Source organism: Nannobrachium achirus (assembly GCF_963921795.1).
Source record: "Nannobrachium achirus genome assembly, chromosome: 3".
Lineage (NCBI taxonomy): Eukaryota > Metazoa > Chordata > Actinopteri > Myctophiformes > Myctophidae > Nannobrachium > Nannobrachium achirus.
In genome coordinates, this window is record NC_137812.1 from 8663594 (window position 1) to 8683639 (window position 20046).

Genomic DNA, 20046 nt, shown 5'->3' on the forward strand with positions numbered 1-20046 from the left:
TTTGACTGAAGTTGAGCCCTCGTAGGGGCTGAGAAATCCTGATCTAGTATTTTAGCAAGCCGTCTGTCAGAGCTGACGCTCTGGACCAGAGCTAGTTTCAAATATAATAATAATAATAGTTACCTACTCCTCCCGCGAGGGAAATTCAGATATCGCAGCCCAAACCAGCTGCTTTTTTCAGCTTAACCCAGCTGAACCCGGTGCTGCCCACAAGGAGCGCAAGGGGGAGGGGAGCAGTGATAGCTGGAGCAGGGAATCGTACCTGCGACCTCTGGGGCCTCCGGAGTCCTAAGAATGGATACTAACCACTCAGCCATCACTGCTCTTCAATGTACAGATTACTGATGTTATGGTTATCCTACAGTTTAGACTGTTTTTGGTTTACCTATGGTCCTTGTTTACCAGTGATGGGCAGTAGCTAGCTACAAGTAGCTAAGATTCATAGCTTAACTACATTTTATAAGTAGCGTAACGGAAATTTGCTAGATTTCTTTTGGGATAGCTTGTAGTGTAGTTTAGCTATGTTTAATCAGAGGAACTCGTAATGCAGCTTAAAGCCCATCACGGTTGGGAAAAATACTTAAATAAATAGACCAGTCAATTTCAATAGTGTCCTCAATAGTGAGGGGATATTCAAGACTTCTGACCCCCCCCCCTTCCCAGGGGGATCCCCAGATGACAGTGAAGTGACAATTTAAGGACTTAAGACATAAAAAAAAGCTACTTTTGCCATGTAGTTTGTAACTAAATTTCTTTGGGGATAGCTTCGCTGTAGCTTTAGCTATATTTTTATATGAGTGTAACTTGTAGCTTAGGTAACTACCGTACATTTTCCACGTAGCTTGCCCATCACAGTTGTTTACTATGTCTATGCATTTGGTGTATGACCCTGTGCTGTCCTTGCTTGTTGTAAATCACTCTGGATTAAGAGCATCGGCTAAATGCCTAATTGTAAATTGTGACACGCTGTGAGCTTATAGATTGTCTATTATCTTCAAGTAGAACATAGCTTACTTTTGGTTTGTTTTTACACTTTCTGCACCTCGACACCTGAATGCACAACATACAGTTGTTCCCTATTGAGCTTGGCACATTTCCTGGGGCAAGCTGCCCAGATCACACATGTCATACGTGTCTTATGCTTTTCACTCTCAAAAAGTGCCTTCAATGTAGTGCATTTGAAACTGCATTGCAGTGCACATCATGGGGTGATCACTGCTTGCCTCCAGTGAATTGTTTTATTTTATTTTTTGTTTATTTTCTGTTTATTTCGTTGCCGAGTGAGGTCAATGTGACGTGAGCGAGATGAAAACACCTGGGTGAAATGTGCCGATCTCAACAGGAAACAACGGTAGTAAAACTGAAACTTGACTCCGTTTTCTCTCTTTTATAGCTCTGATCGTTACATCATCGAACACAGTGGCATAAACACTCCAAGTATTCCTTCATGGATGTAATAAACCAAATAATTAGCTTTATTGAACACAGAGAGACACCTTCACACAAGTAACAAAAAACAAAAACAAAAAAATAAACTGACAACCGAAATGCTTGAAATGAAAAGAAAAAAAAAAGAAAAACCCACATTTTATTGCACTTAAGTTATAAGAAAATAAAAATTCTAAGTGAATCAAACAAAGACACAATCCCTTTAAAGGAGTTTTTTTTTCTGTCCTTTTTTTTGTCCTCTGGTCATTTATCGCCAGGCAGTTGTACATGAACTGAAAAAATAAAACACCTGCAATGGTATCCGATTTCTTAAACCAGATCATAAATTAAACAGGAGGGGGTGTGGGGGTGGGTGGGGGAAACAACCAACGAGAGAGGAGATAAGAGCGAGATTGTTTTGTCTTTTTCATGTTTTTTTTTTTTCTTCTTTTTTTCTTTTTTGTTTGTTTTTATCATCTTTTTTAATATACAGTGTTACACCACTTTCACAGTTCGGCTTGAGTTGTTGTGACTCCTGGGGGAGATTGAGACGTGATATTTTGGCTACAACGGTTTTGCCGTTTTTTACCGTCTCCTCTCGCAGCAGGGGACAGCTGTCCCCCGTTCGCTAAAAGCCGCGATGACGAGACCGCTAACCAATGGCGAGCTAGATCGTCTTGTGTCGCACTCATCTGCAACTTTTATTTGAAACGGCAAAAAAAACACACGTTAATACTTTGTAGCGCTAAAACACTCCTGGCGCTCTACTGTACTGCACTTGTCAGATGTTGGATGTTTTGTTTGATGGCGTCCGCTCTCGTTTCACACTTTTTTTGCTTCGTTTTTGTCGAAGAAAACGGGGACCACAGCCGCCCACGCCTGGACATGACACTTGTCGTCGCGGTGGACTTTGTTTAGACGTCAACGGCAGTCCATTTGCTTTCATCGCCAAGTCGGTCCCGCACAGCATTTTGTACTTTTCCCCAAAGAACAGGCTGGAAAGAGCTTTTGTCCCAAAGGAATGTGTTTACAATTTGCCCGTTTTAACTTGCTAACATACACGCAACTCACACACACACACACACACACACACACACACACACACACAGACAAACGGAGTACATCCCCTCATCTCGTCAGCATCTTGTCGGACACTCTCCCTCCTCTCCGCCTCGTAGAGGCACGTTTGGCTCAAGTTTCAGTGGCAAAAAAAAAAAAAAAGACAATAAAACAAAACGGAAACGTAAAAAAAAAAAGAAAAAGTTGGATGCTATCTTTTGTCACGTTTTCTCTTTTGTGTCTCTTGCGTCTCTCTCTCTCTCTCTCTCTTTAAAAAGTCCAAACTTTATAGAGTTCAATTTTTTTTCTGTCTGGGACTAAAACGTCACAGCAAATAAAAGTTCCATCTCTTTTTTTTTTTCCTTTTTTGTTTTTGTTTCCATTCATCTAGCAGCATAAATACAGTTTGGCCACTGGGAGTGGGAGGGGAGGGAGGGGTAGTGGGTAAGGTGGGGGGGGGGAGTGGGTTGGGGGTGGGGGGTATTCCGCGGTGCTTTAGAGCGAGAGCACATTTCGACGCACCCACCCCCCCCTCAGCACGACGTCCCCCCCCCGCGACAAACTCGACTGTTTTGAAAAATCCTGGACAGCATTTATACGTTGGCGAAGGAGGCAGTGCTCCTCCGACCAGCTATGAAGAACGACACAAAGAAAGGACGCGGAAAGAACAAGAACTCAAACGAAAAACAAAATTAAATTAAATAAAAAAAGAGAAGACAAAAAAAAAGAAAAAAAGAAAAGAAAAAAAAGTGGTGGAGACACTTCGAAAGCAAAAACCTAATAAAAACCTCACCGGGTCGCTAATACTGGGATCCGTCGCGGGTGGCAACGGCGCGTGATAAAAATAGAAACAGACTTTTCTTTTTTTTTCTCATGACAAACTGTACGTTCAAAAGGAACAAAAAAAAAATTCACAGCTGAGTGTTTTGGGTGACAATAGTGAGGAGAGAAACAAAACAAAGAGTCAAGACAAGTAAAGGAAAGCCCAAGAGTGGAGAGAATGCCTTGATTTATCCTCGGTCGCTGCGCACGACGCTCGCAGAGCGACGAAAACCGCCGAGCTAACAGGTATAAGCTAGGGCATTCACCAAATATTCAAATATTCTAATATCAAAGTCACTGTTCGACGTTGTTCACCAAAGTCAAATATTCGCTTGTATTATTTTATTGTTTTCTCTTTAAAAAATATATAGTTTAAAAAGCTTGGCTGGATAGGACGTCATAAGAATGAGTTGTCAATGCCCCTGGTAGATGAATTTGTTAATGCTCTATACCAGGGGTTCTCAAACCTTTTTAGGCTGTGACCCCTAAAATAAACATATTTGAACTGGAGACCCCCACCCTGACAAGAACTTGGAATTGTATGTATTACATTTAATGTGACTCGGTTCCGCAGATAAATATTGTGAAAATAGCAGATCTACATGCTCACAACGCCTCGCAACGCGAGGTGTTGTGAGTCGTTGCTTAATTAATATTTAACAGTTTGTAGTCCTGTCGAATATTCGACTATTCGAATACTTTGAGGTCGAATAATTCGAATACTAAAAATCACTATTCGTGAATGCCCTAGTATAAGCTTCACAACACGTCGCCGTGGCGGCACGTTGTGAGCTTTTAGGTCGGTTATTTCCGCCGTGCGACACCGGTGCGCAACTATAATTATATATAACAGCAGGAACGGAACCGGAGTGACAAGTTGAGAGCCTGACCCCCCTCCCCCCTCTCCTTCTACATTGAGCAGCTCTGTGGTCTAGCTAAAAAGAAAAGAAAACTGTGAGAGAACTTCACCTCCCACAATGCACCTCTCATCTCGTGCAAAAACACGCTCCCTTCCCCCTCTTTCGTTTTCCTTAACGTTGCTTCACCAAGGTTTTAACGGTTGGCTTGTGTTTTTTGTTTAGTTTTTTTGAGTGTGAAGGTGTTGTGTGGTTGGGTGGGGGTAGAGGAACAGGGTACGGTGGTGGTGGTGGTGGTGATGGGGTTAAAAAATAATATACTGTATCTTTATACATGTCAACATGTCGAGCGACCAGGCTTGAGTCAACAAGTCTCTGTTCTGAAAGCCGCTCCGCCGCTGCTTTCCGGGCTCGGCGGCGAAGCTTTTCCGGCGTTTTCCCTAGTCGGGGAAAACGGAACGAGCAGCGCGTCTTCCCTTCCCGCCCCCCTCTTTCGCTTTCCTTTCACCGAGCCGACGACCGGATGAGGGTTGGAGGAGGAGGAGGAGGAGGAGGAGGAGGTGACGACGGCGGAAACCAGGCGTTAGCCGCGCCCCTCCCAACTTGCGTTTTAATTTCTAGCCCAACCGCCGTTGGCTCCAACTGGCTCCGCCTCCTAACGGGCTTGGGAGGAGGGAGGGATCAGAATGGGTTGGCTGGATGGGTGGGGGGGAGGGGCTCTTGTCAGTAACGCCCCCAGGGGGGAAGGGAAGAGGGGGCAGTGGGAGGTGGTGTGGTGGTGACGTCCATAGCGCTAGGTACAGTGGTTCGCCAGTTAATCCGTCAGCCTAGGGGGCCACGGGCCCCTTTATGTACCTACGATTCCCTCACAGATGGGTGTGTCTGAAAACCACATATTCCCCCCTTTGATGGCATCTCTCTGGCGCGCGCATCCTCTCCCCCCGGTCTCTATCTCTCTCTCTCCCTCTTCTCTCTCGCGCTCAACTCTCTCTTCTTCTCTCCGTCTCTCTCTCTCACTTCATGTCCACGTCAAAGTCCAGCACCAGCAGCTTGGTCTCCTCCGTGCCGTTGCGGCTGCCCACGGCGCACACCAGCTTGGTGTTGGAGGCGCGGATGCGCCACACCACGCCACCGCTGCCACCGCTCTCCAGCGTCACCAGGTTGCGGATGAACTCGCCCGTCTTCAGGTCCCACAGCTTGACGGTGCCGTCGTCCGAGCTGGTGATGACGAAGTTCTTGTTGAACTGCAGACACGTCACAGCGCTCTGGTGCTTGTGGGGACCTGGGGAGGGAGAGAGATAGAGAGAGACACTTGTGAGGACCAGAGGTGGAAAAATTACTCACATTTTGTACTTGAGTGAAAGTATCAATACTGCACTGTAGATGTACTCCATTACAAGTAAATGTCCAGAATTCAAAATGTACTTGAGTAAAAGTATGAAAGTATTGGCATCGAAATGTACAGTAACAAAAGTAAATGTTCTAAATATAGCTAAAATAGCCGATCTACAAGCTCACAAGGCGTCTCATCGCGACGCCTTGTGAGCTTGTAGATCGGCTATTTTCAAACAGCCTGGGTATATGAAATAGGGCTAAAGTGGTTTATGTATTTTTTATAATATAATTTATGTCTGCAAAGTAACTAGTAACTAAAGTTTTCAAATACTTGTAGTGGAGTAAAAGTACAATGTGGATCTGAGATGTAGTGGAGTCGAAGTAAAAGTATTGGAAATACTCAAGTAAAGTACAAATACCTAAAAAGTGTACTTCACTACAGTACTTAAGTAAATGTGCTTAGTTACTTTACACCACTGTTAAAAAGATTTTATGAAATCAACCGTTTACAAGCTCACGATGTCGGCTATTTCTCAGGGGCACGACACCAGCGCACAATATGTAAAAATCTGCTCCAACTCTAACCCCTCCTAAACTCTTGAGACTTGAGTTCAATTATTTTTGTTTCGTTTTTTGTCGCATTCCTAAGACAATGATTAGATTACAATAAATGTACCCCCCATTGATTCCGGATGTGGACCCAAATGCATTTGGAATCAATGGGGGTGAATTTACTATAATCACATTTTTGTCGTAGGAATGCGACAAATATCCGTGCTAGCACCTTCCCAGCTGTGGATAGAAGGGAGATACCTCTACTGTTACCGCAGTCCGCTTTGTCATGTTTGTTTGAATGTTATGTTAGCATCCTTCTAATCTTGCGCGCGCACAAACACCCACCCACCCACCCCACCCACCCCCCCACACACACACACACACACACACAGAGGGGAAATAGGAATGAGAGTTTGATGTACTGTATTTGCTCGGTGATGAAAAGCAAACAGAGGGAAGAGAAGTCATCAGAAGTACAAACACGGAAGGTAAGAGTAAGAGATAAAAGAAACAATATAGATTATGTTTCTTTTTTTTGCTTTTTAAAGTCGTCTAGTTCATTGGAAACCACAACCTCCTTTTCTGGGGGGTAAAAAAGAAACTTGGGCGTGGCTCCTCCCCTTTCTTAGTCCACTCCCCTCCTGGGTTATTCTGCGTTTATTACTACTAGTACTAACAACAACATTACATGTTTAACCCATTAAAGCAGGGGTCTTCAACAGGGGGTCCGGGACCCCTAGGGAGTCCTCAGAGTTACTACAGGGGGGTCCTCCAAATCTTTGTGTGATAGAAAGTTTTATTTCCTCCTATTTCATATTGACCTCTTGAACCCCAGTGTCCTTATTCTGAGAACTTATTCCGAAAATAGCAGATTATTCCGAAAATAGCAGATCTACAAGCTCACAACGCCTCGCGCTGCAAGGCGTTGTGAGCTTGTAGATCGGCTATTTTCGGCTAAAAAGGGAAAAAGAGCGGACAGAGTGAAAGGTCAAGTTTATTAAGTATTGACGGTTCAAGTGGTTAAATATCTGAAAACACAAATTGACAAGAATCCAAAAAAATACTGATGATCGTGCTATCAAACAATGAAACTATATGGAATCTATGGAAAGGTATTGGGGGTCCATGCTTCATCTCTCTCTCAGCTAAGGGGTCCTTGGCCTGAAAACGTTGAAGACCCCTGCATTAAAGGGTTGCAGTGGGTGGAACTTTCTTTATTTCCATGCGTGCTCCAAAGAGAAAGAGACGGAGGACAGGCTGTCTGTGTGTCTGTCTTTCATTCAGCCGTGATCTTTCTGGAGAGGGGGCGTCTTTCTGGCTGTATTCCCGATCATTAGACCCTTTATAGAGAGATCTATACAGTGACCTCATCTCGTATTTATTTCTATACAGACAGGTTGAAAGTGGTTCAAACCTGTCGGGTCATGGCGGTATAATAATAAGGTTTGCGATGGATGGTGACCGTCAATTAAACCTTGTATTTTTTCATGATGCTTTGTGGGATTCGATGAGTCCACTATAGAACACATACTGTTGTTTCCTGTTGAGATTGGCACATTTCCTGGGGCAACCCGCCCAGATCACACGTCACACAGGTTTTTTTTCTTTTCTACTTGAAACTACATATTCACCGAATATTCGAATATCAAAGTCACTATTCAACGTTGTTCACCGAAGTCGAATATTCGATATATACCGGTATATTTTTTTCCCGGCCGGGAACACATTTTGCTGTTTGGGAGGGGCTTACAGTACATGTACAGTATGTAGCAACATATTTGTTTTGTAGGCTAATTTCTGATTTAGCCCTATTCTATAGGTTAGGCCTAAATGGGTTAAAAAATATATAGTTGTCAATGCCCCTGGTGGACCTTTTTAGGCTGTGACCCCCAAAATAAACATATTTGAACTGGGGACCCCCACCCTGACAAGCATTTGGAATTGTAGGTATTACATTTAATGTGACTCGGCTATTTTCACAATGTTCACCTCTTGCTTACTTAATATTTGACAGTTTGGACAGTCCTGTCGAATATTCGACTATTCGAATACGTTTGAGGACGAATAATTAGAATACTAAAAATCACTATTCGTGAATGCCGTACATTGCAGTGCACATCATGGGGTGATCACTGCTTGCCTCCTGTGAATTGTTTTATTTTTATTTTTGTTTATTTTATTTTCATTTTGTTGCTCAGTGAGGTCAGCAGACAAAGTGACGTGAGTGAGATGAAAAAACCTGGGTGAAATCTGCCAATCTCAACAGGAAACAATGGTAGGTTTGCAAAAAAGCATTGAAAGATAACTAGTTTCGAGGGGACACGTACTTATAAACAACTTGTTTTTGTAGCCTTTGCAAATCAATATCAATATGGACGTTGTGGGGTGGAAACCTTGTATGTCCAAAACCGTTTGTTTTGCATTTGTCATTTTAAAAATGATTTAAACTACTGAAAACAGCCGATCTACAAGCACACAACGCCTCGCACTGCGAGGCGTTGTGTGCTTGTAGATCTGCTGTTTTCACTACTTTTGTGCGACGGCCTTGTATGATGAAGCAGGGCTTTACTTTGAGAAAAAAAAAATCCAAATTTGAAACTTGGAGATACAAGGTTTCTGCCCCACAGTGACGATATATTAAATTAATATATAGTATGTATCATTTTGGCACATTCTCCGCTCAACGCTTTTCTGTATTTTTGTACAGTGCAAGGAAACTAAAATTTGCATTAAAGTGGACCCTGCGATAATGTGAAATCACCATTGCAAATGTACTGCAGTTCCATTTTCACTTCACAGTTAAGTATAGGCTACAGAAAGAAAGAGAGAGAAAAAAAGTTAATATCCCCAATGAACCGCTGAAATGGTGTACCAACACAACCCATAACAAAAGCCCAGCTCAGCTGCCTCTGTTGAAAACACAGACTTCTAATGGACTTAATGGACCCAAACACGTAGTGTGGGCCCTTTGTTTCACATAGAGCCTAATGTTTAATAGTCTCCCCTCCATTAGCGGCGCTGGTGTCCCCATAGAACGACTAAAATCCCAGGGTCGAAACAACAGCTGCCTCAGCAGCGAAGCACAGCACAGCCTCTGCACTTAAAACCCACCAAAAAAGAAAACAGCCCTTGTTATCGGACTGCACATTAAAATCCTCCGTTTATATAACCCGCGAGAGTGCGCAAAAAGAACCGAGTGGACCCATAAGGTAGGGCAATTAGAGGAAAATACATCACAAGCCAACATTTAGACCCTCTAACAAACCTAATCTTGATCATGTAGTTTAATTGAACAATCGAGAATATATATATATATATATATATATATATATATATATATATATATATATATATATACACAGTATATATGTAACAGTCATTTTGGGTAACTCAGTGAGACTGTGGTAAGAGCGCTCGTTTTGTAGTTCACCACACACTAATCACCACCAGATGGCGACGCAGCCATTCAATAGTGAAGGCGCTGACGTCACTCGTTTGCGACTCTCTTTCTTTATTTACTCGCCTAGCCTAGCCTAGCCTAGCCTAGCTTAGCCATTAGCTCCATTGTAGTCACTTGGACAGGGCGTTTATCGTGGGCTTGCCCAGGCCTTACGGCCTGGGCATAAATATAACGATTGCATTCACCACGGCTTCGTAACTCGCGCGGCCGGCCCGCTCTTCGCGGCCACTCGCGCCTGCGGCGCTCGGGGGCGAAGAGCAGGACCAAGGTCCGCTGGCCTTCGCGCCGCTTGCAATGTCGTGGACAATCGAGCGGCTCCGCCTGGAGGACGTTGTTGTGGCGACCGCTTGTTCCGCCCCCAAGCGCTCCGTTTCTCTATCTCACCGTTTCTCTATCTAACGGTGACATATATATATATATATATATATACAGTATATATATATATATATATATATATATATATATCAGTGGCGAATTTTCAGGACCTTCAGGGTATTCAGAGAAGACCCAGGGATCCTCAGAAGAAAGAAAATAATATTTTTATTTTTAAATAAAAAATATATTTTTATTTTTTATTATTTTTATTAAAATAATTACAATTATTTGTGTTGGTAATCTGTTAAACTGCACTGTTTCGCTCGCTATACTCGTTGTAGTTGTTTCTTCCCCAAGTTCTGTGCATAGGGAGTGCTTGTGTGCTGGGAAAAATAACAGCCAATGAGAGATTTTTTCTACTGAGTCTCTGCGCAGATTACTCTCACTCGCAGTACTTCTAGAATTCCCTGAGCCAGTTCCCCATAATACAAGCCTTGGTGTGGATTGACAGTTTGATCAACCAATCATATTTTGAGGGCTCTGGTCAAGGGTATACGGAACACCCACGTTCAACCACCAATCAAAATGAGTCAAGTGACTACTGGCCAATCACAACACGGCTTTTCCGGGACTTGGAGTGGAACAACAAGCATGTTTCACACTCACTATGCATAACACGTGAAACTTGTAAAGTAAACAGACGCGACATGGCTGCAGCTGGAGTGAACGCTGTGGATTTATTATTATCGTTGCCTTTTTCAAGAAGACTGTTTTATGAAAAGATGGACAGAACTTAAAAGGAATGATAGCTTTATGAACCCATCTTTGAGAAATTCACCCAAAAGGACAGGAGGATGTTTTTCTTTTCTTCAAGTGAACAACTTCATTGGTGAGAGAAACTGAATTAATTTATATTGCTGGATATGCCGCTGTGCATTTAATTTCCATTGATTGATCATTGAAGAATGTATTAGAAGTTTGCAATTGGAAAAGGTACAGTTTCATGACAGTACAAATCACTGGTCAGCTAAAAGGAGATCCTAGTAAACCTTACAGCTTATTTACACAGGAACCACTTTATGTATCTCATATAACATTGAACGACAGATTGATACACTTAGGCCTGTTTTTGTCTATTTAATGTGGGTCTTTCTTGACGTGGTCTTTCTTTGCATTGATAGCTGGTGTTGTTACATGATGGTGGACAGTGCGTTTTGCTTTGTAAAGCGCGCTATGTTAAATGGACGTTTCGATTGGTTGCGCTGGTTGTGTCTTGTGTGGCTCTGTCTGTCAGCAGCGCACATCTATTTAATCCTTATATTGGCATTGGTTTGGAAGTCTTGGTTTGGAGTATGTGTGTAGTGCTAATTAGGTTAAGCCTACCCAGCGTGCTTGCCTTGTACACAGTCTGCTGTTCATTGTTAACCAGTTTTGTAAAAGAAAAAGAAGAATGAAAAAGGCATACAATTTGCGCGCATGTGCACGCGCGGGGGGGGGGGGGGGGGGGGGGCGGTGGTGCGTCCCCGAAGGTCCGGTCCCTTGGGGCACGCATCGCCACTGATATATATATATATATATATATATATATATATAGAGAGAGAGAGAGAGAGAGAGAGAGAGAGAGAGAGAGAGTATATATATATATATATATATATATATATATATATATATATATATAATTCAACTTTTTTCTAAGTGACTAGTTTGATCAGTCTGATGAACCACATAATTATTCTGTATTATACTTTGATTGATTGTTTGATTGAATACTTTTTTGCAAAAACAGTGGTACAGATTTATACAAAAAGATGAAACTCCAAAAAACCTGTGGCTTATTACCATAGACTAGAGGTCCTGTGTCTTCAATTCATTGAGACATTTAAAGACAAACTGTAAAACGTCAAAAATAAGAGTAGTAATAGAAAATAAAGTATGTACAGCAAACAGTTGGGGGAGGGGTATTTCCAGTGATAAGCTTAGACCTTTTACAGTTCGTACATTGTACAATGGTCGCTTACAAAAATAGTAAGCCTGTAATAGAGAACAAACCTGTACAGAAAACTGAGGGCAGTGTGTATGTATAAACCAATCATTCATCGTAATCGAGGCAAAAGTTTGAAGTAGTGATTGTGATATGAATTTGAAGTGATATTTGGTCTGTTTGGTTCCGCTTTTTGCGTTGTCCTCGGGAGCGTAAATGAACCGTGGGTTTCATTGTGTTGCCAGGCCTGTAGGTTGGTTCTATATCCAACAACAGATCTCTGTTGCAGAACAAAGGGATGCTCTCTGTTGCAGAACATGATGGAGAGATGGAGGATGAGAGACTTTAGGGGGCTGGGGGGAGGGTGCTGTCTGCCTTGTTAGATAGGGGCTGTAACAAGGGGTTGTGGTACACTGGATGTGTCCTGGGGGCAGGGAGGGAGTTTAAGGCAGTGATCCTCAACCTTATTTTTTTTATCTCTGGGACTCCAATGTACAGCGTCAAATCCTTTGTTTAGACGGGACAATGCACGCACTGTAAATGAACATTCGATGAAGGAATGTGAATCCAATCAACCGAACATGAACTCATGTAAACATGAGTAACAAACATAAAAAACACATACAACTGACTAAAAATATATATATTTTAAGAGTACCATACCTAGTTTAAACTAAAAACCTTAATACCTTAATTAAGGTTAAGGTCTTAAAGGAGTAGTTCACCCCCAAAATTACTTATTTTCTATTGATTACTCACGCCATGGAGACTTGAGTTCAATGATGTTCTTTTGTATTTGTCGCATTCCTAAGACAAAAAATATATATTATTGTAAATGTACCCCCATTGATTATGAATGGGGACCCGAATGCATTTGGGTCTCCATCCGGAATCAATGGGAGTACATTTATTGTAATCAAATTATTGTCTTAGGAAGGTGAAAAAAAACAAAAAAATAGTCTCCATGGTGTGAGTAATCAATAGAAAAAAATACATTTTGGGGGTGAACTACTCCTTTAATACCTAAAACAACAAAATATCTAACACCTAATTTGTCGTATCTAAGATTTAAAGATTATCGTTCATGTGTTTAATTCTCAGTGTTGATTTATCTCTGAGAGTGGAGATAATAATTACATTTTGTACACTCTCAAGAGACTTACAGACCCATACGGGCTCCCATTTGGACCATACAGTGGTCCCCCCCGGGACCCAGCGTTGACAAACAAGTGTCTTCTTGAAAAGGCCTGTGGATTTTTATAGGTCACCCAATTGGGGTCAGTGGGCAGTTGACGCAATTAATTAGTGTGTTTTCACTAGACGAGACAATGGGAGCCGACACAACAAGGCCCCCGCTTGTCAGCGCAGGCCAAGCCAGTCACAAGGAAGAGGTAATGATGGCACAGGATGGCTTTGTTGTGGGGAATAACAATGACAGGGAGAAGAGAGGAGAGGAGAGGGCAGGGCAGGGGCGTCGCACCAAATTCTGAGCCCTGGGGTACAAGGATTCACTCACATTTTGTGCTTTAACCGTTGAAAAACAGCAGATATACAAGCTTGTAGATCTGCTATTTTTGAGAAAATCATGACAATTTTGTGCAAGTCTTTGAATATTTCAAATCCTTCTAAGGTTAAAAAAAAACCCTATGTTTCTATGTCAGTGGTGCTCAAACTTTTTCATGTGAAGGACCCACAGAATGATAAGTATTTGGCCACGGACACCGCCATCTCAAAATATTTAGTTCCAGGGACCCCGCAGAACAGGGACGGATTAACCCCAGTGAGGGCCCCTGGCCTATAATTTTTTAGGGCCCCCACGACCCTCCACTATAACCCCCCCTCCCTCCCGACTCGCACTACCTAGCTCAGATTTTAAGCCTTGATGATCATCTGTGGGCAAAGAAAGCACCTGTAGACAACAGAGGAGGGCCCCACACATTTGATTTTTAATTAACCTATACATTTAACTTAAGTAAATTGTTAATGACCACGAGGCCCAGTTCACCCAAGGGCCCCTAAGAGCCAAGGGCCCCTGGCAACGGCCCCACTGGCCCAATGGTTAATACAGCTCTGCCGCAGAAGCAAAATCTGAGTTACAAATGTTCGCTTACAAAACACATAGATTCAAAGATGTGCACACATTCTCACGACTTTTCAAAAATAGCAGATCTACAAGCTCGCAGCGCGGCACCGACTGTGAGCTTGTGTATCTGCTATTTTTCAATAGTTAAAGTATAAAATAATGAAGGCCACTCCAGCTTGGGCCCAAGTAACTCCCACTCCCCGCCCCCTTGTGACGCCCCTTGGACGAGGCGAGGCAAGAGCAGCCATGTCATGTCATGAGCTTTGTGAAATCAGCGCTCCACACTGTAAGACCACAGCCTTTGAACTAGCTGCAGAGAGAAAGAGAGAGAGGGGGGGGGAGAAGGCTCACTCGCCTCGCGTAAAGGCTCCGAAGGGGAAAGAAAACCCTATTTATTGTTTCCCTTACGTTAAAACGAGGTTTGGAAAGTAGGAAATAATTAATTTAGCTCTGTATGCGATGGCTGCCATGGCAACTGCTGTATACATATATAAATAAAAAAGAAAGCCGGTGGAGTTGGCAGTGTTTGTTTGTGTTTGTACAGTTAGAGACGATAATTGATGCGGTTTAGATTAAGAGTTCGTTTCATTTCATTAGGGACGGCTCCGGTCAACACGTGCACACAGGCACGCGCGCGTGTGTGTGTGTGACAACAACATTCAGCCGTATACAAACATAACTGCTCTATACACTAGGGAAGGGACGATATTATCGTTTATCGTGAAAAAAAAAACACTCACGATAATCGTATCGTGGAGATTTAATATTGTGATATCATCCTCTGTCATGCGTGGGATTCACCTTTTATTTGCCGAGCTGCATATCCGCTACCATTTAAACCCTCTATAATTGGTAAAAGGTACTTTTACAATCTACAAGCTCACGGCTATTTTTTGGAAAATGTTCCGCCCCAGGATAATGGATTCTGATTATCGCGATATCGTAAAATGCAATTTATTTTGTCACAATAATCGTGATATGACATTTTCCTATCGTCCCATCCCTACTATGCACACACACACACACACACACATACTGTAACACTGCGGTCTAGTATCTACAGCGGAACCTCTTAAGACTTTATTATCTCTCACTGATGAAATCCTCTGCCTCGTCCTCGTAAGCCGGCAAGTAAATAAGAAGACTAGATTTTATCTCGTTGTCTTTACACGCCTGGTGATTACACTGCCACAATATCCGTTCGGCAAACGTGACTGGGAAGGGGGGGGGGGGGAGTGCATTTTTGAGTGTAACTTCAAGAGAGGGATAGATGTTGCTGTCTCCTAGTAAAAAATATATATATAGTTTGATGCCCAAATGTTTGGATGACACCCGCTGGCACAAGCACACACACCACTACCTTGTGTTTGTCCCCTGGGAGAAGGGGGGAGGGGAGGGGGGGTCTCCCTGCAGACTGTGTGCCCTCGAGCTAACACGCCTGCTAAAGCTGTCAACTCCCTCTTTCTCTAGTTTGTTTTGAAGGGATGCGTTTTCATTAAGACTTCTTCGACAGGGGGTCCGAGACCGGATCCGGATCCCCCCTGATCCTCAGATTTACCTTTTTTTTACCGCTATGTACTAGGGCATTAACGACTTGTGATTTTTGCAAGTCGACTCAGTAAAAAAATAGCCGATCTACAAGCTCACAACGCCTCGCAGCGCGAAGCGTCGTGAGCTTGGAACACAGGAAGACTGGTCTAAACTCTTTGCTCTCAACAAGAGTACAACTTCCCAGCTTTCATTGTTCAAATCGACTGCATTGCAGAACCAATCCAAAAGTCATTAAGAGCAGCGCCCTTCATATTGGGGTATATAGCGACGGGATTGGTTTTCAAAGCAGTCGGGCCTAGGTTTATTAGTGGCTGCTGTCCTATAGCAACTACCATGGATTTTGAAGGCAACTATAGTCTCTCAAGACAGCAGATTCAGCAGGATCTGTCTGCACCACTGCCTCAACCCATGTGCAAGTCTTTGAATACTTTTTGACAGATTCTATGAATGTCTTCTAAATCCTTCTTCTAAATCAGTGGTTCTCAAACTTTCTCATGTCAACTCCCATCTCAAAATGTGTTGTTCCATGGGAGAAGCAGAGATTTGAGTTACAAAAGTTTGCTTTGAAAAATATATATTCAAAGACCTACACAAATGTTCACGATTTTTTCATTTCAGTTACAAAAGTTTGCAATGCAAATGTTTATGATTTTTCAAAAACAGCAGATCTACAAGCTCATAGAGCGGCACGAGTGCCGCGCTGTGAGGGCTCCTCTGGGGCGCCTGCTGGCCTACCGGGTCCAGGCGCATACCACATAGGCTCTGATGCCTGACAGCGTGTCGCGGGTTCGAGTCCATATTCCGGCGACCTTTGCTTGCGTGTCGCTCCCCATCTCTCTCCCCATTTCCTGTCAGTCTACTATCCCAGTGGTTCTCAGGCTTTCAGGCCGCAACCCCCAAAATAATCATATTTCAACTGGCGACCCCCCACCCTGACGAGCACGGTTGTATTGTGAAAATAGCAGATCTACATGTTCACAACGCAAGGCGTTGTGAGCATGTAGATCTGCTATTTCACAATTTCTGCCTCTAATATTTAACAATTTGGTCAATGTTTAATTTGTCATTTTAGAGGCATTAAAAGTCCTTAAATTTACACTTTAGAAATGTGCAGATAACCTCTATACACTTAAACTTTATGTTGGTTTGTTTACTGTTGAGTGAGAAAACAATATTTCACATTAAGTTAATCATCTGAGGACCCCCCAAAATAATTGGGGACCCCCCCTGGGGGTCCCGACCCACAGGTTGAGAACCACTGTACTATCCTATCAATAAAGGCATAAAAGCCCGCCCAAAAAGAAAGAAAGGCCCTCCTCTTTCTTTTACCTTGCAGCGTCTGCAGGCACTGTCCCGTCTTGATGTCCCAGATCTTGACGGTGGAGTCGGCGTTGCCCGACACCAGGATGTTGTCCTTCAGCTCCATGCCGCTGGTCAGGGACTGGTGTCCGGTCAGCGTGTGGATGCAGTTCCCCGTCTCCACGTCCCACACGCGGATGGAGGTGTCCAGGGAGCCGCTGACCACGTGGATCCCATCGAACTGTGGAGAGGAGAGAGAAGAGGAGATCCTTCGTTAGATCAGTGCTTCTCAACCTTTTCACGGTTAATTTAAGGCCTAGAATTATTGAATGCTTTAGCTATTGAAAAATAGCAGATATACAAGCCCCACAGCACGGCACCGAGGGAACCCCAGATTCCATATAGTTTCATCGTTTGACAGCACAATCATCAGTGTATTTTGGATTCATGTCAATTTGTGTTTTCAGATATTTAACCACTTGAACCGTCATAAACTTGACCTTTCACTCAGTACTTAATCTGCTCTTTTTTCCTCTCGACACCAAACCTCTTTGCCGAAAATAGCAGATCTACAAGCTCACAGCGCCTCGCAGCGTGAGGCGCTGTGAGCTTGTAGATCTGCTATTTTTGGCTACAGTTCTCAGAATATGGACACTATGGTTCAAGTTGTTAATATAAAAAAGGAGTGGAAGATTTGGAGGACCCCCTGTAGTAACTCTGAGGACCCTTTAGGGGTCCCGGACCCCCTGTTGAAGACCCCTGCTCTACTTGAGCATACTACAGCATCACACAAAAGCATCACAGATCCACAAGCTCCAAACGCTGCGCGAAGTGACCTGTTTTGAGCTTGTCGATCTGCTACTTTTGAGTACAGTGTTGGATATACAAGGTTTCCACCTGATGGAGACAATTTAATTAATGTTATTCAATAGCAAACATAGCAACAACAAAAAAAATCTACAAGCTCACAACGCCTCACTTCACAATGTGTTGTGAGCAATGGAATACTCAATAAGACAATCCATAGTTGCACATTAGTTATTTCTGTACATTCAGTGCAAGTAACATTGGAGGTGGAAAAAAAGTGTTCACGGTGCTCTGGGTACGAGTCTCATCCTTGGGTCGATAAGTACAAATGAACAGTATTCAGTTTGTTTAGAGTCTGACGGTACAGTCCATCTGAATAGCAAATTAAATCAAAAGCCGCCGCGCATCGAACGGAGCCGCGCTTGAATAGAGAGAACTGATTACGTCTGGGACCTGTAACTGCGGATGTAATTATCGGACTCTCGATTGATAAAGCACGCTTTTCACGTACCTACATAAACATGAGTGTTTTAATCCATTTACACCGGGTACGCATGTAACTATTGAAAACTATTCAAAAATAGCAGATATACAAGCTCACAGCGCGGCACCGAGTGCCGCGCTGTGAGCTTGTAGATCTGCTATTTTTGAAAAGTCGTGAAAGTGTCTTTTGATCCTTCTAAGGTTTTTTGAAAACCACTCACGTTTCTACGTGAGTGGTTCTCAAACTTTTTTCATGTCAAGGACCCCCAAAATGATATGCATTTGGCCACGGACCCCCATCTCAAAATATTTAGTTACAGGGACCACCCAGAAGCAACATTTGAGTTACAAACGTTTGCTTTGAAAACACACATATTCAAAGATTTGCACACATTTTCAGGACTTTTTCAAAAATAGCAGATCTACAAACTCGCAGTGCGGCACTCGGTGCCGCGCTGTGAGCTTGTATATCTGCTGTTTTTCACTGGTTAAAGCATTCAATAACTAGGCCTAAATGGTTAAAATACAGTGGCGTGCTCTGAATGAATTGTCTTGTGGACAATATAAAATGTGACACTTCCGGTGACTCCTTTAGACACAACGCTGATGAAGGCTTGACGCCGAAACGTTCGCTGTATGTTTGCTCTGTGGCGTGCCATGCCAACTTAAACACTTTAATAAAAGTGCCTTAACGACATGTCCGTGAGTGCTGGTATTCTCTTTTAGAGATGCTCTTTTTCAAAGTGCTCTGAATGAAAGCAAAACATTATTGTTTTACCGTCCCCTGTCTGTCCACATCATTTGGGAGGTTGGCTGTTGGATTGTAAATGCTACACGGTCCCTGGAATCAGCTCCAGAATGTCAGTAAACTGGAGCCCTTGATGCCTTCGGATGATTTTAAAAGTTGTGTTTTTGCTTTGTGTTTTATTGTTGTGTAATGTTGTAATCTTGGCCTTGATTGCTTTCCTGCCCAGGGCTCCCTTTGCACAACTGATTTGAATCTCATTTGTAATCTCGATTAAAAAAGAAAGAATACAAAAAAAATAACATGTGTGAACAATGTCATTGAACCCCCTTGGACATGTTCTAATAAGCGGATAACCGGATTAATAATTGAATGCAGCGGTGCTGTATGGAGCCCTGGTCGGCTAGGACATGCGATCAAAAATGGAATATATTGCTTCTTTTGAAAAACAACAACAACTGCTGGACCATCCTGGTGGCTACCAAAAAGATACTTTTAAAATAGCATAAAAATATATTCCACCACTTTAAAGAGTAGTTCACCCCCAAAATGACTTTTCTTCTATTGATTAGTCATGCCATGGAGCGTAGAGTTCAATAATATTTTAGACAATAAGACAAAAATTTGATTCGAGTAAATTTACCCCCATTGACTCTGGATGGGGACCCGTTTCGAAATGGGTCCCCATCCAGAACAAATGGGGGTAAATTTATTGTTATCCCATTTGTGATAACAATAAATTATTATTGAACTCTAGTCTCCATGGCGTGACTAATCAATAGAAAAAAAGTCATGTTGGGGGTGAACTACTACTTTAACCCTATATGCCGACTTTCTGATCCACAATATGTGTGCGATGTGATACGTTGTGAGCTTTGTAGGTTCTTGAAAAGGGAAGGGCAAACCACAACAAGTTGGCCCCGTAAAGGCTTGTGAAGACGAAGGTCGGTTCAACGCGTACAGTGAAGACAGGGACGTGCAGAGAATGTTAGAGAGGCAGGGGTTGAAATTTCTAAAGGGGCCTTTTGGTGAAAACATCAAAAATAGCCGACCTCCAAGCTCAAAACGTTTTGAGCTAGGAGGTTGGCTATTTCGATGCTTGATTTCTACATATTTCTTGATTTCAACATAAGATGCTGCATCCAAGTTCAGGAGAGTTTGGACAAGGCAATTCTCTTGAATGCTGCCTTCAGGTATGGCATGGATCGAGGGCATTTGCATTTCTTTCACCATAGTAAAAACTGCATTCATGGTCTGGAGAGGGCA

At 42.9% G+C, this 20046-nt stretch overlaps 1 protein-coding gene across 1 annotated transcript in view; it reads right to left on the minus strand.

Annotated features, from left to right (window-relative positions):
• Nucleotides 1–4009: 4009 nt before the first annotated feature.
• fbxw7 (F-box and WD repeat domain containing 7) overlaps nucleotides 4010–20046 on the minus strand; it is a gene marked incomplete at its 5' end in the record, with an annotated part of 294741 nt that continues 278704 nt past the window's right edge. The window contains 2 exons of the mRNA XM_080722319.1: nucleotides 4010–5448; nucleotides 16776–16986. Of these exons, the coding sequence (XP_080578445.1) occupies nucleotides 5180–5448; nucleotides 16776–16986 (480 nt within the window). The 3' untranslated portion in view covers nucleotides 4010–5179. The remainder of the gene's footprint in view (nucleotides 5449–16775; nucleotides 16987–20046) is intronic.